Genomic DNA, 19,026 nt, shown 5'->3' with positions numbered 1-19,026 from the left:
GCTTGTAACAAACTGTCTCAAACAGGCAAGTCCTCTTTTAAGTAACATACAAGAACTGTAAAGTCAACGATGGAAAAACTGAATTAAATGAAGTATTTTGCTTCCTGGCCCTATAACGTCACACGTGATAGCTTTAAGCATAATCCAAGTTGAACTCAAGACTTAAAATGTCTGATTATATTCTTATTACTCTTTTTGGCTCCACTACAAATGAAGATATTGCCACATTTCATCTAGCTCTCTTAGAAAAACACTGAGATGCAGTTTGCTTCCTCTTTACAGGAGGTTAAACTTGCTTGGCTTCTGCCATCTCAAGTTACGCAGAGCCTTCACAGTTTTGCATCTCTAGGCTACTGCTAGCCTCATGATCCAACAAAAAGGTCTAAAGAGCTGTTAAACAGTTTTCATACCTTCACTGAAATAGGTGCTCAGTGTATTTTACATGTAAGCAGAACTTACTGTTTGCACTGGAGAAGCTGACTGAATACAGGTTCATTCCTGACCACAACCGACACATGTAATGGGGTCCTGCAATTGGAGCAAAGTACAGTTACATCAATAAATGAGGCATTTAAGATTTGTCTGTGCTTGCCAACATGCCCCTATCACTTATGGTGCTAACCTTCACCTCTGCTTTCAGGTGAAGAGCCCTAGTACATCCTGACAGAAAAGCAAGCTTCCATTACAGTGGGTATGGTTCCAGTGGATTTAGTAGTTAGCAACCCTTTACCCTAATAGAAGAGATAATCTTCAAGGAAAGAGCACAGAAGCCTGACTTATCCAAATTGAGTAGCTAATATACTCTGAGGTTTCTACACCATTTTATGTACTTGTTTACCAGTCCAGTGTAACCTCTAAAGCAGTTTAAAGACCCTACACTTCTGATAAACACACTGCACATATTGGCTATTTCAGATAGTATTGACAGCTTTGAGGAGGCAGATTTTTAGGAATGTCATTTGTCATCGTGGTTAGCTTACTTTACTGTTCAGTGATCCAATAAAGGCAAAAAACTGCTTGCCATCTGTTCCAGCAGTCAACTCACCCCCCAGCTTTCTATAGGGAAAATTGGTCATGACAGTGTACCGTTCAGCCTGCAACAGCTTCTGCTCTGGGTGCTACCTGCAGGTCTCAAACTGAAGTAAATAACTTCACCTTCCCTGCTTCCACCATCACCTGAGACCTGAGAAGGTTCCCAGTGGGCTGTACCTAACAGCTGCAGTGTTATCTGTTAAACCGGTAGCAGACTTTACCCCGTCCAGTATTTACCTTCCTTTGCTGTCTTGCATATTTGGATTGGCTCCTGCCTGTAGGAGGGATTCTGCTATCTGTGCCATCTCTGCCATGACATCTGGCAAATGCTTCTTGGGGCTGTATGACGCCACAAGGTGCAGAGGGGTCTCCTGGTCTCCCAGCGTAGCAGCATTCACACGGGCACCGTTTTTAATGAGAAAGTTTGCAGCAAATTTATCTCCTTTTGTGAAAAAGGATAAAGTTATTTATGGATACACTGTGAACCCTCTACATTCTAAATAAGCCTAGAAAATGGATACGTGACTTCCTTCTATATGATACAATCATTCCAATAGAACAGTCTGCTTTTAGAACACCTTAGTAATAGATAATTTCAGGAACACTCCACTGCAAAGCCAGGATTAAGATATTTCATAACTCTCTCTCCCTTTTGTGTTTTGCCCTGAGGTTACATGCAACTCAAGTTCACGCACTAGTTCACTTGGTATGGTGATACTAAGTTTGTTAGTTTCTGTGTCACTGCAGCTTTAATGCACAACCAGGCAAGTTGTGAGACTACCCACAGTTCTGAATGAAAGGTACTATTCCTATTCCAGGGCAGTCAGAAGAATGCAGAAGTTAGTTGCAATCTGTTCAGTGCTGCTATATAAACAAACGGTAATGCAGTCATTGATCTTGAAAACGTAGGCCCCCATGAAGTAACAGCTTCAACAGCCAGGACCTATCGTGAAAGGCATTCCTAAGAAATCTTTCCTTAGATCTTTTCAGAAGTCAGAACTTAGGCCTGCTTCAAGGTGCACAAGACCTTGAACTTGAAACAAGACATCCAGAATGCCTTCAGCATATTACTAGTTTCCCTTATTCCAAATACTAGTTTGAGTATATGCATTCATAAGTTTTTGTCCTGACAGCAAGAACAGACAACAAAGAAAACTGCCTGAAAAAGCAGCACAGATTGCTGTCATCTTTGGCATCAAGAAGTAAAATCCAATTCCCCCCCAAATTCCTTATCCGATATTCCCTCACTCTTTAGTGATCAGAAATAAGAATCACGTGGCAAGTTCAGACAATTTGCTTAAGCTCCATTTCCAGAACACGACTGTTAACAGTGATCGACTCACTGAAGCTTTTGTTACTGAAAAGCAAGCATTCTCAGAGCTCTAGCTTAGACTGAAAGCAGACATTAGAAGTGGAACACAAATGCTGGTATTAAGAGAAGCCTGCTGCAAACTTTTCAGTGCTGCAGCCACCACAACACTGACCTATGCCTAGAAGACCTCCTACTCCTGCTGCTGAAGCTTCATTCACCGGACCAGACTCCAGCACTACCCTGTTTAGATATGTAGGAGATTAAAGGAAGAAGTTGCAAGCTGCACTGAGCTAACAAAATTTAAATTTGTAGATATTTAGATTTGCCTAGCACGTCCCTCTGCTCCTCATCTTTTTCCAGAGGGTTTTTCCTCCCCTCAAACTGCTGTTCAGTAGGGAGAAGTCCCTTGCTGTTAACAGTGATCAGTAAGAAGCAGATGCAGCATCTGCTTCATGTTTAGAAGGCTTCATCTTCATTTATAGCTAGGTTGACCATGCTTGATTCAACCATTTGTCAGGGACATTAAGTGAGTTGCTGCATTAAAATACTATCTGCATCTCCCCGTATTTTTTCCTTCAGAATAAAATACTCTACTAGGATTGCTTCTTGATGTCATGTAGTACAAGTTTAATGCAACAGCCAGCAGGCTAGCTTTTAGATCCTAAAAACAAAAAGACTAAGAAACACACCTTTTTATATAAGTTTAGCAAAAAGAAATAGGACAATATTTATCTGTGACTACAGGTTTCTAACTAAAGTGTCAGCTACAGAGAGAGAAAAATAGACTACGGAATATATATTCCACACTGGAACTGCAAGTTAAAGAGCGTCATATCCTATTTACTTACCTCTTTGGATGGCTTTGTGTAATAGACTCCAGCCTTTCTTGTCTGCCCTATCTACATCAGCCTTGTAGTTGACCAGCGTAGTTGCAATACTCTCCAGTCTTTGGGAGAGGGCTAAATCCAAAGCAAGATCTCCATTTTGATCCAGTTCATTAAGCTTTCCAGGAAGCTACAACACAAATTTAACCAGATGACACTAGTTAAACAGGTATGCTCAACAGCTCAACATAACATTGTTAACAGCCCATTTCAACTACCATAAGAGTAGACCTTCAACTCTAATTCTAAATGCCAGTGCTGCATTTAGGTAAGTACACTTTATACAGGAAATAATCAGACAGCTAGCAGAGTCACCAAATGCAAGTCTAAGCAGAAGACTGTTCAATGAGAAAACAGGAGCTCTACCTACAAGTCTTGTTTAACTCGCAGGAAGCAAGACTGGCAGTTGTAAAGATTCTGCCTATCTAGGCACAGTCAACATGGTAATAGGAAGAATTCTTCAAGTATTCCTTTTTAAGATGTCTCAAATCCTAAAATGTGCTGGACAGCTTATTTGCTAGTTTAGAATATTCATCTGAACACAACAGATGCCTGTTCAAAGAAATAATGCTTACTGAACTACCACGAAGTAGCAAAGTTTACTAAGCCATGCACGTCTGAAGTCGCGTGGTATAAATATCATGTATTGATTTTATTTAAAACATCTTGCATGCAATGGATTACATCAGAAGTGTTGACTCACTTCTTAATTATGTCTTTATAGAGCCTTTATCATTCAGCCTCTATCACAGCCATAAAAGTAGCTACAATAATAAACATACAAGTAAGAATTGGTGACAGAAATAGCTTACACTACCAGTCAGAAACTAGTTATTTAAAACATGGAGTTACAGAAGACAGTAAAAGTTAGTCTTACTATACCTGTGAATCCATCTCAATAAGATATAAGAAGACTACATCTTCTCTCTCAACTTTAATAGCCTTATGCAAAGGATATTCTGTCTTCGATTTGAACATTTTATACAATAACTGAGCACTCATGCTACTGAAGTCTTCTTTACGCAAGTCATCCTAGAACCAATAAAAAAACAAAGGGTAAGCAGTATTTTTGTTTTGTTTATAAACAAGGCATTGCACAATGCTATTACGAAATTCACAAAACAAGCTCAGTTAAAAGCTCCATTTTGATAACATGCACAACATTACAAAAAGCAGGAACAATCCAAGATATCCTGTTAAGACTAGGAGGAAACACTGAGAGGAAGTCTTACATTTTAGTTTTGAGATCTGGTACAGTGAGGTATTTTTCCTCCCTGTTGTGACAGGCACAGAAAACAAGCATTTTACCATCCATTACAGTAGATAAACATCTAGTTCCTAAAGTAATTCTCTATCTGGACTCTAGTCACAGATTAGTATTAAGTCTTATTGTCAAAGGAGCTATTGAGGAATGACAACTCCATGTAAGTTTGAAACTTGATCTCTGAGCACAAAGCAGTATCTACATCTGACCTCTGGATGTCTTATGCTGTCTTAAGATATAGAATAACCTAAATCCTCATACACCAGTCTGCTGTTGGCAAACAGACTTATTTTAGAGACTAATCCATTACACAATTAATCAAGGTTTCCTTAAAACATCAGAGCAAATGAAACTTCCAAGTCAGTTGCAAGATTGCTTGCCACTCCCCCTGCTAGAGAAGATAAACTCTCTCCTGGCTTGGCTCTTACTTACAAGGATTATTTTTAGAAGTAAATGCAGGCCTGGGATTTGTAATCTTATATAGACAGGGACCAAACTATGGGTGAACCTCTGAACAATTTAGAGTCCAGATTTGTTAATACAACCCTCTTGCCTATCGCAATGGCTTTGGTTTGTCTCATGTTTATGAAAGAGGCTTTTGACAGTGAACAAAACAACTCTTCAGGCTACAAGCTACTTCCCCCTGCCCATCAAGACATTTATACAAAGATGGACAAGGGACATAACCTCCAGAGACAATAATGAAAAAAACTTAGGGGAATAGCCATTTAATGTACATTGTTTCAAAAATAATTATGATTTAACACTGTATAAAATACTAAATAATGCACTGCCAAAAGCAGCATATTATGAAGATAAGTAAGAAAGAGGGGAAGGGAAAGTGATTCCTGTCTCAAGAAAAGCCCCTTCACTCACACTTAATATTCTGACCCCTTGAAAAACCTAAGGGTCAGGGCAACAGGTTGCCTTAGTCACTGAAAAGGCATCAGGAATCCATGTAATCCCTATCCCAGCTGGAATGCTTGAATGGTAGCATACAAAGACAAACTTCTGAGGTTAGACAGCACAGTAAGTGAAGTTCTAGTGCTTAAGTTTCTATTCTCTGTAAACGTTTTTCCTTTTGCTTCCTTCTAGCAGTACTTACCCAGTGACTAGCAATTATCTCTGCACAATAATTGAGAAGAGTGCTAGCATTCAGCTCCTCAGCAGTCTGATAGAAACGAATGCAGTTCCTGACATTAACTAGTGACATAACTCCTTTTTCACATCTGTCAAAATAGGGGAAAAAAAAGGATGCAGTAAACAGCTTTACAGTAATCACCCTCCCATGCTGTTACAGGTTTCTATATACTCTTCTCCTGGATGCCAACTGAAGTAGTCCTGGACTTACTTTACTGCAATGCCATGGAGCATAAATATACTTTAATCAGAAGCCCTATAAGACAGTCCCCGCAAAAGCAGACTCCTATTAAGGCAGTTTGTCTAAGCTGAGGTCCCATAATAGCACTACTCACTGTAGGAGCCTGTGAGTAAACAGAGGCATGCCAGTTCCCCAAGGGGAACAAGCTGCAGCTCTTAGACATCTTCCCTACTTCTAAGTACTACAGTATCACAAGCATGCCAAATAAATGTTTGTTTCATGAAGAGAAGGGACAGGGTGTAACAGTAGATCCACTACATCATCTTTAGAGGTGTGAAACTATTAGTTGAGTTTGTTAGAAGAAAACTGCAAACTCAGCTTGAAGTTAAGCATTGCAGTGAACTCCGGGTAGTTTTCAATACAAAAAGGAAACGCTTTTCTTTGGGTGTCTGCACCTGAAGGCATCTGCTAATCACCAGCAGCATGCTGTACTTGGGCTTTTTCCTTGCCACCAGACTACCATGCTGAGGAATATTTTGGTAGTACAAAGTCTGAAGGCAGTTTCAGTACTGGCCCTATAGATGTCGAATACTTGTTCTAAATTACTATTAACGATTTAGCTTGCTTCACATTGTGTCACAAATCTTAGATTGAGTAAGGACCTTAAGTACTACTACAGAACCAGACACCCCTTAGGCAAGAGATTATCAAATGATACTGCACCTTTGCTAAAATTCAAAGCTTCAGAGTTGAACAAAACTTGAAGAGGTTTCATTTTGTACATTCAGACTTGTCACTACGTGGTTAAGAACATTAGACATTTAAGATAACAAGCTATCTCCTATTAAAATGGTGTGATCATCCTCTACATAATGGGGAAGCATTTAGTGTAACATTACCCTTCTTTGTGAAAAGTTGCTATCAAGACACACAGCTATTTAAGTTAGTTTTCACCTGTGGCCTTTTAATATTACAAGATACTGTCACTGACTCTTCCTTTCTTGCAATTCTTCAGAGCTTGTTATTAATATATTGCTCTCTGCTTCATCTCACTGGCAAATTAGGGTTATTAGTTTGACTGGAAGAACTGGGAAGTAAACATAAGAGGTGTAAGGAAAAACTGCTACAGCATAACTATAGCGCAAGGCTTCATTTCCTGTGATCAGCTGAATGTTCTGCTGCATTACCAAAAACCTCAAGTCTTTGAGAAAAGCAAAGCTGCAGCCAACTGCTAGCAGCTGTCAACTTATTTCTATTCAAACAAGGTTAAAGAGTTCAAGAATAACCACTGTATTTACCAAGACTCACCTTTCCCTAAGCAGCTGGAGCTGAAATTTATTAGCTAGTTTCATGAGCTCTGTCAAAAAGATATCATCTTCTCGTAGCTCAAGTTCATCTGTGTAGATCCAGCGCAGCATTGCCATGGTTACCTCTGGGTCAGCATCTGGTACAGGGAGCAACAGGGATTAATAAAATACCCAAAGAACAATCACCTATTCAAGTAGTTGTTATTCCTCTGAATGTTAAAGTCACAGCTACCAGGAAAAATATCATCTCATTGAAACCACACTGCTTTAGCTTAATCAAAATGGCAAAATAAAGAGACAAAACTAGGCAGAAGTCAAAGCTAGCAGCAGTGCTGGCACCAATCAGGAAAACCTTTCTTCCATTGGAACACTGTGCAGAATACAGGGAGCCCTGTACCGTCTCCCAGTTGCTAAATGAACATCACTTTTAAGGGCCAGCAATGCCCCTTTGAAGTCTTCGCTCGCTCACATATAGCTACATCCACATCTATATGTGACATGCCCAAATCCCCTTTTCACTTTAAGAACCCCTTTTGGCATATTGCAGTCATGTGTGTTATAAACTGTGGCATGTCAATAAGCTTGCTTAAATCTTAGGAGCAACTACAAAGTACTTAGAACTGCTAGGAACCATTTCTAAGAAAGATGAAAGTCAGTTTAAGAAGCTGGATAGACTTCAGGTGTTTGTAATACTGACCCCAACCAAGCCTGCATGTTGTTAACACAGCAAAAACTACAGAAACCTATCCACAGGACACAAACGATGCAGGCCCAACAGCCAGGGCCTCGGCACCCAGGCAGAAGCACTGTACTGACAGTGCTGCCTACAAGGATATAGATGAGAATTACTACATAACATCAGATCAGACCAATTTCTAAACTAATTGTGGTTGGTGGTTGTTTTTTTTCAAAGTAACATTAGTCTCTTAAGCTGTTTTGTTTTTAAAGATAAAAGATAGATGTTCAAGACTGAAAAATCCATCCTAAAACATCTTTACTCAGAGTTGTCTCAGATTATTTGCAGAATACCAGACAGTACTTGACATAGCACACAGACTGTCTCCTAAGAAACAGGAGGCTTTAATAAGGCAAGTATCTTTGGCCTAACTCGAAGTTATCAGAAAAGCCTACTTGAACTGTAATATCAGCTCTGCCTTGGCAGAGAAAAGAGTACATGTCCTCCCTCCCAACACGAGAACCTGTGCTTATCTTTATGTTCATTCCGCAGAATACATGAACTCTGAAAATACTCAGATTCAAATGCTGCCTGTATTTTGAAATTAGGATTTAGGCAATCTTAACTTGCAAGTTCTAGAAAGGACTTTTTTTTAATTATTATTATTTTAAAGAAAACCCTGACATAGTTTTTGGGGGAACAGCTTGTTGCTTGCTAGAACTACTTCATAAAACTAATCTTTCTGCTATGTATCAAAGTGTTGTTCTGATGTTTTTGTGTTGTTTTTTTTTAAAAAAAAACTTAGTTCTGTAACAGTAGGTGGTATTCTTTACACAACTTGTTTTAAGCATCATTCAATAAGAGGAAGCGTTTACATTGCTAAACATGCAAGACCACAACTACATTTGAGATTCTCAGATTAGCATGAATGGAAAGCTACAAGTGCTATGGACTACCACTTAAAGACTTGCAACAAAGCCACAATTAGTATAAGGGCTTTTTGGTAATAAATCTTATGCTAGCATAGCACTCAATTCAAAAAAAACTCCTTGGCATATGTTCTCTTGCAGCTGCAGAAAGATCCTTAAATCCTTCTGCAGGAAAGTTGCTATGCTCTCACACAGAACTGGCTTGCTGTGACTTGCTTCCTTCCAGTTTGTCTGCATTTAGGAATCATGATAAGATACAGCACAGAAAGTGAGGTCAGTGCTTGGTATTCAACACGCAAGCCTGCAAACCTGCTTAACTTCATACCCATTTTTATTGCTCACAAATTAATTGTGCAAGACTTTCCTATACTGTTAAGTACAGAAGAAAGTCTCAATTTGCAGGAATGCTGCCCAGTGTAAGCATATGCAAGAAACAGCTACACTGGAACAAAACACCATCTTATAGAAGACAGCCTTTCAAAAATTTCTTTTTCCTTAACCTATTTTGCAATAGTATCAAAATGTCAAGGCAAATCACTTTTGTAAGATCAATATTTGTATTTATTTCTTCCACACACACTGTTAACAAGAAGCAAGGTACTTCCATTACACACTTCAGAAAAATTATGCACGCTACCTCAAAAAGCCCTGTCCTTAGAAAGGAAGAAGTCAAGCTCCTCCATATAGATTTGATTGTCATTATGTTTAGTGGACTCTAGAAAAGACAAACAGGCCACCATTCTCAACCCCTGTTCATTAAAGAGAAAGAAGGTAGGTTATTGATTTAACTAGCACTAGCATCACGTTCACAAGTCTACCACCATGTTTCAGAGAAAGCTTCATTATCAACTGATTAAACACCACTTTTTGCGGACAGCAGTAGTCCAAAAGGTGCAAGAGTGACCTTTTCTCAACAGGCCCTTTCACCAGTCATCCCGAAGACAAGTGAAGCATCATGTATTACTAAGCAATGACTGACCTGACAGATCCAGCTCCTCTGTCGAGGCAAGGTTGGCTAGACTCCAAGCATCACTGCGTGCCGCTAAGACAAACTTGTGAGCCCTGATGTGCTTGTCTTTGACCTTTATCTTCAGATCACTGATAAGAGGAGAAAAAAGCATAGCCATTTATAATACAGGCTTTCCCCGTGCTTAGATATGCAAGGATTCAGCATCTCCTAGTAGCTGTCCTTGCATCCACATTTAGATTCAGATTGTTTGAGATATCAAAACACATTTGCTTAAGTGGAATACTTCACCAAATGACGCAATTATTATTTTTATACGAATGAAATGAGTCTCTAGTATTTAAATGTTTAACAGTTTCACAGTAAACTGCTAGGGAACTACTGCAGAAGACAGGAAAATCCAGCAATTTCGAGGTTCAATATTTAGGTTGCAGAGTCCATTCTAGCACTGCCAGCTAAGCACCAAAGGTTTCGTGCAAGAGCAGCAACAGAACAAACGATGTTTGACAGTAGTCTTGAGGACAACGCAGACTCCAAGAATGCCCAGTTCCTTGGAGACCAGCTGTCAAGAACACTTTAATTTCATACTAAACCTTTTAACACCAGGTTATCCTTTGTACTTAAAAAGCACTTGCCCTGTTTATTTTAAAGTTCCACATCTTGCAAGTGTTATTCCTATGTAGGTGTATTTTCCAGACAATTTTCTAAATCAAAACACCACTATGAACTGAAGCACAAAATACACAGACGTTACTTTAAGCTTTCACTGGGACTTGCTTCCTTTCTCCTTTTCTTGTTCGGCCACTATTCTACGACTTTAAATCTAAAATCTGAAGAGAAATAAAGAAGAAATAATCCAACTCTGCTGACATAAACCATCTAAAAAATCTCATCTTTTACCCAGCATGCTATTTTAAGTTTCTCATCGGACATACAGATTTCTCAGAGAAACACGAGACACGGTGGGAACACATTTTAAACAAAACTACGTTATTTTCCCTTACATTCCTAGCCTTCTATGCAATACTAGAGTTGGTTTCAGTAATAGCAAAGAAATTGGTGTCAGGTGTGGTCTTGGCACTAAATCCATTGGGGCATCTAGAGTATTAACATTGATCCTTAATGTTCATATGGAAGATAAACGATGAAACCTAATTTTACATTAAAACTCAGAAATATAGTATCATTTACACTGGCAAGTCACAACTGCCCAAGGCTTGTTACGCCATACAAACAGACAAGTCAATTAAATCAGGCTTCTTTACACATAAAAAAAGAGCAGAGAACATGCAGGAGACAGTCCTTCAAAAACGTAGGGCTTTCCAATTGTAAGATACACGGCATAATTAATGTGTCAACTAGCTGTAGGACAGTGTAAAATAACTTCTGCTCAAAGGAAGCTCAGCCATTGACCGTGAAAGCAATCAACTTTCTTTAAGCTTGTCTTAAATGCCAGCCTCAAAGATAAACTTGAGCTTAGAGCTCTTGATCTGAGGACTGGATTCAAGATACTGCCTGATCTTAAGAGTGCTTTTGCAACATCTACCTGGGGACCCTGCTCACACCAGGCAGAGGTGAAAGCATTTTTCTTGTCCAAGATTAGCACATATTATAAAGTCAATAAAGCCAAAGCTTCCTGTAATCCCCCCTTCCCCACAGGAACATTTCTTACCTGTACTGCTCCTGCTGATAGAGTTCAGATACAATGGCAAGAAGTCGACTGATGAAAGTGTCACTGGCGTTGTCTTGGTTAGCCTGGGCAGCCAGAAGGTTGCATCTCCTTTCTGTATCAGCAAGTTTCTTCTGCAACTTCACATACTCCTGGCGGAGAAGCATCAGGTGCTTCTCCAGCTTGGCCACCTCCTCTGCAGGGGCACACAGTGTTACTACAAGGCTGAAACAATGCACATCTGTGCATTGCATCTGAGAGTAACTTCACTCTACAGGTGCATTACACATTTGCTTCAGTCATGGGGCATTCCAGTAAACACTTCTTCCACACTACTTGAGTAATTCATCCCCAGTATTAAACCTTTTATTTTATATCTCTGCTAGCCATAAGTACATTGAAAAAAAAAAAAAACAACAAAAAAAAAACAACACAGAAAAACAGAACACACTGATAAAAACTACTCCTAAATAGAGTTCCTGAATGCTATCCAGTCAGGTGCACCACAAGCTTTCTAAAGCCACGGAATTGTGGTGGGGTAGAGCGGTAGAGCACAGACTCACTCAGCAGCAGTTACCAATCAATTCAGTTACGATGCTGCCTGCCTTGACAGCAGTCATCGAGCACAAGCAAGCATCAGAACAGCTGCTGGCAGTGCAACATCTAACCCAGAGCACTTAACTTACCTGTCTAGAACTCTGCACTGTCAGCTAAGAAGCTCCTTAAGAAATAGCCAGAGTGAAAAGCAAAGTTTCCCCAAAACTTGCGTTTCTAAAGGCCAGTCAAAAAACATATAAAGCCAGTTACTCTGCATCAACACACTCCCCCAGTGGAGGCTCTGCACTGACGAGGCATCGTGGTGCAGAGTTGGGCCTGTGGTGGCTGCTGCAATTCACAGGCACAGCAGCAGCACCTGGCCATAAGTGTTCCCATCCCACTGCAGAGCCTGCTCCTATACCACACCGAAGAGCTGTGGTGAGGCACTCTGCTGAACAGCTGTGTAGAACTTGATCTGGGACACTCATATGAAAACCCTCTAGTTCACTGCTGGATGTAAAAGGCTTTACAAGTGCTTAAAACCAGACTAACTGAGGAGCATTCATGGATGAGGTGCACAGGCTACACGTAGCTATCACTGTGGTTAGCTGATTATTACCCACCCATAACAATCCAAATCAATAAGGCAAGCTTCCAAACAAGACACATATCCAAAGCCAGACCTAACATGAGAATGGAGCAGGGAGGAGAAATTTGGAAGGTAACCAATGGGAAAGTCTTCACAAGATTCCTCCCTGCTAGCCAGGAATTCACTGTTCAACAAGTTTTCCTCAAATATTTACTAAATGTAAAACAGTATTACAAACAAGAAGCCGAGCTCTGCGACCAGTGTTTTCTTTCTGCTCCTAGAGAGAAGTTCAACAGCCGAGCTGGCCTTGGCCTGGCTCCAGCAGGTCCCCAGGGCAGAGCATCCTCCCCTCGCTCAGCTGCGGGCTGAATGCCTCATTTAGCCTCTCCTCTGTGACTGCTGTGGCAAACACTCCCTCGTAAGTCTTTAAACTTAACAACAGTAATGGATAAAGAGGAGGTAATTTACCCTGTTTGACTCTTCTGTTAATACTGCTTAAGCAAGGTTGGCAGTGTACTTGCTTCAACAGCCATTTATTCAGCTCCATCCTTTACCAGTTAATAGATATCTCCTCCTCTGGGATACTTACTCTGCCGAGGTAACGCTGTGATTCCAAAACTGTGCTACCAGAGCAGCCCTCAAAGGGAGCTGAAGCTCTGCTCTGTTCCTTCCATCTGAAGATGCTGCAGCGCCCGTGTTCCCAGAACTAGGGGGACACGTCTCTGAAGCAACCGCTCCTTCCTGAGTGATTCATAAGGAAGGTGCCAAGGGTGGCACAAAGCAAACCCTGCTGCTACAGGAAGGAGAGCGATGCCTGGTAAGAGCCAAGAGTGATCCTGAGAGACACTTCCAGAGAAGTGCTGCAAAAATGAGTGCACCAACACTGCTGTTCATACACTGAGATTCCGAGGAGCCATCTCAAGTGCTAGGAACAAGAAGTTGCCTGCTGAACCTCCCAGCACATATAACCTTAAATAAGCACTGCCTCTTCAAGCCAAGCAAGGGAAGTGTGAATGGGGGAATAAAGAATCAGAAGGCTCTCTCATTTTACCAAAGCCACCTCACTGGCTCCAAGTTCCTTTAAAGTCACTGGGATGTGATGCAGAACTACCTTGCAGCTTAAAGCAGCAGCAGCTGCTTCAGTTTTACACAGAAAATCAAGCTCATTTCACTGCTACTTCCAGGGCAACCATAGACAACCGCTTTTGTGAGGCACTGGAACAGGCTGCCCAGGGAAGTGGTGGAGTCACCATCCTTGGAAGTCTTCAAAAGACGTTTAGATGTAGAGCTTAGGGATATGGTTTAGTGGAGGGCTGTTAGCGTTAGGTTGGAGGTTGGACTCGATGACCTTGAGGTCTCTTCCAACCTAGCAAATTCTGTGATACTGGCAGTGAAAACACCTGAAAGACCTGAAGCTTTTAGAAGTCTTGTTTCCAGATCGATGGCATATAGTATCATTAGGGTTGGAAAAGCCCTCCAAGATCCTCTGGTCCAACCATCCCCCTACCACCCACTGAACCATGTCCCCAAGCACCACATCCAACCTTTCCTTGAACACCCCCAGGGATGGGGACTCCTGTACATACTTCCTGTAACCACAGTGAGACAGATTGATCAACACTCACTTGCTGCAAGGGCTGCAGGAGCCATAAACCCAGAGTTTCTTCTTCTATACACAGGAGCACGCGTATGTAACAGCTATGTACTACCTACAGCTGCACACCTGCAGAGCACTGGATCTTACAGCACCTTTCAGGTGCACATACATTAAAGGCAGTCCTCAACATCCACCTAACCAGCACTCGGTGCAAAAGAGCAAACCAGCAAGTTTTCCCCATATGTTGTTCATTTGAAGAGTTCACACTGCATTATCACTTCGAAAGGGCTGCACGCTGACACTCAGGGAGAAGCATCATCTGCTTAAAGCAACGGCACCACAGCTCCAAGCTTGCTATTTACAGTCCTCAAATCTCAGGGGAGGTCAGCACTTAAAAATCACTGTAAAATGACCACTGCATCTCCAAGCTGACAGTCACTTTGATACAGTGCACGTTATTGCCAGTCCACGTTAAGTATGGACATTTCTCTGGCTGTCTCCCAAGCACAGATGCATGCACCTATGTGTGCAGTAACTGCGCATTAACAAACAGCCTTGGATCAAGGCCCTGAAAAGACAGCTTTACTTGCAGGGAGGTCTCTGGCTAAACACAAACCCGGTGCACACACGATCAGGATGGCTAGGTTTGGCAGAGAGGCGTACACAGAGCGACTCCTTTTCGGAGCTCATACTCTAGGTGTAGAGTTAACAGATGGCTAGACAAGAAAATAAAAGCAGCATTTGTTAACACATTCCTGGCAGATGCGCTAGGATCTCATGAACTGGCAGAAGTTTCAGGTCCTTATCACAGACTTCAGAGAGGCTCGGGGAGTTTTCTTACAGCAGAAGGTACAGAAGTCTCGAGAGCAATTTGTCAGCTGAATCCAAAGAGATAAGAAAGGAGGCAATAGGCAGCAGGGTAGCAGATAGCATGTACCCAAAACCAGAGGGAGGGCCTGGTGGAAGCCATCGTGCTGTCCATCCCACCCTTCCAGAGCAGCACAGATAAGCTCTTTATTTCTGAAGTGAGCATCTCTGGGAAATATTACAGAAAAACACATTTTCTTTCCCAAAGTCAGGTCTATCAGCCAGCGCTCCACTTTGACCCACCTCCTCCCCGCAGCTGTCCAAATCACGGCTTCCTTGTTCCCCCTCAGTTTTGTCCACTTACAATCTTTACCCTGATGACCATTCCAAAAATACCGCAGCATGCTTCCTGCTGCTCTACTCAAGCATTACTCCAACAGTTTTTACTCCTGCCTGCATGCCCTTAGTATCCTCTGACATTAGTGGGACACAACTCTTACAGAAGCTCCAAAAGCAAGCTCTGCACTCACTTTTATGAACTTTAAATAATTTGTAGCTATTAATTGCAATAAATCTAATTAAAGATTTCCGTGCACAGGGAAAACACCTCCCCAAGAAAAAGCATTCTGCCTGCTTCTGGGCTGATGACCACAATCTGACAACCTCCCTTCATTAATAAGCCTTAATTTCTGATTTGACTCTCCAGTATTATCAGTTCATAATTATGAAAAAGCACTGCTGAAGGTAAGTACTTTATTTGAAGGGACGAGTCCCTCCACACAGGTCTCATAATGAAGTAAGTGAGGAGAGCTAGAACTCCAGCTTACTACTCCTGTTTGCACAGGCTCTCTCAAATGATTGTGTGCTTTCTTCAGCTGAAAGCTCAGGGAACTGCTAGGGAGGAATCTTTGAGAAGTGTGTACGGCGGAAACAGGGCCTGCCTCAGCCACAGGGTCTTTTGCCAGAGCAGGATCCCAGACCACACCTTTCAGGGTCTTGGTGAGGAACTTTTATCACCTGCTGATATCTTTGCCATCAGAGGTGGTGGGCCCCTGAGGTTTCAAGGCAAGCCCAATAAGCTGGTCAGGTAACTACAAGTTAAGATGTTGCTCTAAGGATTTATTAAGCAAGCTTGAGCACAGCATCTTCCCAGCTGATGCACACCAGATCAGCGTGTAGTGGTTAACCTTTAACAAGCACTTCTGAAGTTCTACCAGTCTGATCACTGGAGTTTAGGACTTGAAGGCAGTGCTGTTAAGACTGGAAGTGGGAGCTTCTACCATGCCTGTAAATTGGGACTTTCAGCTCAGTTTGCTGATTCAGTTTCCTCCAAGAAGGAAAAGAGGAAGCTTCTGCCTCACGTTAAGGAAAAGGACTTTAGACATCCCAGCGCTTTTCCAACCCCATTACCTCGGTTCATCGCAGAAGGGGGTCACTGACAACCTGTGCGCTGCACAAAGCAGCTGGGGCGTTCTGCAGGGGTCACAGCTCCAAGCCGAGCCCAGCACCAGGAGGCCTGGCAGCAGCAGGGACCCCCTCCCCGCCCCTCCCGGCCCCCCACCCCACAGCAGGTCCCTGTGGGCTCCCGCACCACGAGCTCCCTCCCGAACCGCCCCCGGCCCGCGGGGCGCTCCCTGAGGGAGAGCCGGCAGCCGGGGCGCCCCCCCCCCGCCATTTCACGTCCACCTCGGGGTCTGCTCGCCTCAGCCGATCCCAGACCGGCCTCGGCGGGCACGGCCCAGCCGGCCCCACACGGGGGCCGCCCCCGGTGCCCCCCCGGAGCCTCCCCAGCCGGCGGCGCTGCCGCTGCGCCCGGCGGCCGCGGCCCCGCCCGGGCTCCCCCCCTCACCTTCCGCCATCTTGGGTCCGCGGCCGCAGCTCTCGCGAGAGCGCCGCGCTCGGCCGGCGGGGCGGAAGGGAGTTCTCGCGAGAGCAGCGCGGGCACCTCCCGCCTCGGGGCGCTGAGGTGCCTGAGGGCTCGGCGCCCCCCCGAGCAGCGGGCGGCTGCTGCCCGCTAACCCGGCGCCGTCAGGGAAAAGGGACGGGCTGCCCTGGGTTTGGAGCCGATGGGTGCCTTTGGCTGCCCCTTAAATTATCGCTACTTCAGCTCCCGCACGCGGTTTTCACTTCAGTTTCGCTTCAGCTGCTGGATCTGTGCCCGGCGGGTGTAAAGTGGGGTTGGGACCGAGACGGGCAGAGAGCAGCAGCGAGATCCTTGTCTTAAAGCTGCTGTGTGAGGTAGCTCACCATCAGCTGCTCCCAGTGCTCGTGAGCTTCCCTGCCCCAACAGAACAGAAACACCACCAGGCTCCATGCGTATTCACCACCTTTCATATGCCTGACCTAGCAGCAATGTTTTGGTTTGCTCCGAAGAGCCATTTTCAAGTAAATATTTTATAACAGTATCATTTTACAATTGCATCATTTTCTCCTGACTTCATTAAGCAATGGTTGAAAGTCCCTCTGCCTCCTGTCTTAGCTTTCTGCCCACATTGGACAAAGCAGCACAAGTAGAATTGGCTGCAGGAGAGCCGCAGACCTGGTGGGGTTTCTGGACAATTCACAAAATGTGCCCCACCTCATTTTTCACAGCTCAGTGACAAATACAGACACAGCTACCATAAATCACTGTTTGTGGGTGCTATTAATCATCTGTGAGGAAGCAGTCATTGCCTGATGAGCTTTAGTCTTGGTTCAATTTCTTTGTAACAGAGCTCAGGTGTCAAACTTCTGCTATACTTTGCATCTGGAGAATCAACAGTCATGTCTTTTATTAAGGATTTGACAGGGCAGAAAGCAGCCTTACAACAACCTCACTTTAAAACCCAAGCACCTTCTGTTTCAGTTTGAAATCACTAGTGCATACTTCTGAAGATACTCAGAAGCTATGAGCTGTAGTGCTCCCGTTTGCATTGTGGTGGCACCATACCAACAACCGTGCACCAGATGGTACAGATGCAATAAAGAGTCCATCCCCCAGCAGCCTACAAATAAAAGTGACTCTAACAAATGCACTTACACTCATTCCAGAATTAACATTCTATGTTTATTGATCTTCTAGTTTCAGTAAGCATCTTCCAGGCATCACAGCAGCAGGAAAGAATTTTAGAGTAACAGCTTAACAGCCGGATTTTTACAGAGGTCTTCTCTGATGCATAAGGGACAGCATGGAGAGAGATAAAAAAGAACTAGGATGGCCATAATACTTTGATATTTATTAAAATTCCATGCTTTTCCTACCCCCTCCCCCAGCAATGCAGTATTATCTGGAAAGCAAGCCACTGTGTGTTGGGAATAAAAAACAGAACAAAACCTCAGCCAAGTCTCCAGAGAACTAAGAAAAGATTAATTAATCATCCAGTACTCTGATTGTCTACATAAATCAAACTAAATGCAAGATCTTGGTACAAGTGAAAATGATTTAAAATGCCTGTTTACTTGATTGCTCAACAAGTATTCTGGTACTACTTGCACATGCTGCATTTCTTCAATGGTGTTCATATCTTGAGCTAAGTCAGAAATTTCTGGTCCTATCTATCAGCATCGTAGCCAGATCCCCTTGATGTGCGGGCCAGGAAGAAAAAGCCAACTGTAATCACGGTAAAGTTCAATAGGTCCCTCCTGTGCCTGTCAGAAGCTTTCTACAAACTAGACGCTCAGCCCGCAATATCTTATATGCCTCTTTCATTAAGTCACTGATCATCAACAACATCTGCACCTTGCACCTCTTAACAGTATCTCACATTAGCACTCCTTCCTTTGGAATGTCTGGGCTGTGTAGAATCACAAACCATCTTGGTTAAGCCAAACACAAGTGCTTTTGTATTCAAATAATTTACAAGAGAAGCAACCCTACTATGGAATGAACAGTTCTTCCATACAACTGGTGCAAGACTAACATTTCCAGGCCTTCCCTAAAAGGAAGACACTAGTAGCTCTCCTAGAGAAGAAATGAGAAAAACAAAAGCTTTGAACTATTTTTGTGAAGTCTACAGATGAATCAATTCTGAACTATGTATGTTACTCAGCAAGACAAAGCATGGAATACTCATCTTGATGGAAGCAGCACGTAACAGTTATCTTGCATTACTGCCAGCTCTTTAGATATACTATGGAAAGGTAGAAGGGCAGCCAG

At 42.9% G+C, this 19,026-nt stretch overlaps 1 protein-coding gene across 1 annotated transcript in view; it reads right to left on the bottom strand.

Moving 5' to 3' along the window:
- The window catches only part of ANKFY1 (ankyrin repeat and FYVE domain containing 1), a 33,456-nt gene extending 16,700 nt beyond the window's left edge, over nt 1-16,756 (bottom strand). The window contains exons 1-9 of the mRNA XM_082776115.1: nt 16,741-16,756; nt 11,365-11,557; nt 9,705-9,823; nt 7,122-7,257; nt 5,598-5,721; nt 4,111-4,260; nt 3,193-3,358; nt 1,270-1,474; nt 460-528 (exon numbers count right to left, since the gene is read on the bottom strand). Of these exons, the coding sequence (XP_082632241.1) occupies nt 460-528; nt 1,270-1,474; nt 3,193-3,358; nt 4,111-4,260; nt 5,598-5,721; nt 7,122-7,257; nt 9,705-9,823; nt 11,365-11,557; nt 16,741-16,750 (1,172 nt within the window). The 5' untranslated portion in view covers nt 16,751-16,756. The remainder of the gene's footprint in view (nt 1-459; nt 529-1,269; nt 1,475-3,192; nt 3,359-4,110; nt 4,261-5,597; nt 5,722-7,121; nt 7,258-9,704; nt 9,824-11,364; nt 11,558-16,740) is intronic.
- Nucleotides 16,757-19,026: the final 2,270 nt, after the last annotated feature.

This window comes from Aythya marila (genome assembly GCF_965140915.1).
Source record: "Aythya marila genome assembly, chromosome: 20".
Lineage (NCBI taxonomy): Eukaryota > Metazoa > Chordata > Aves > Anseriformes > Anatidae > Aythya > Aythya marila.
The sequence above is the reverse complement of the archived record's forward strand: the minus strand, read 5'-3'. Positions and strand labels throughout refer to the sequence as shown.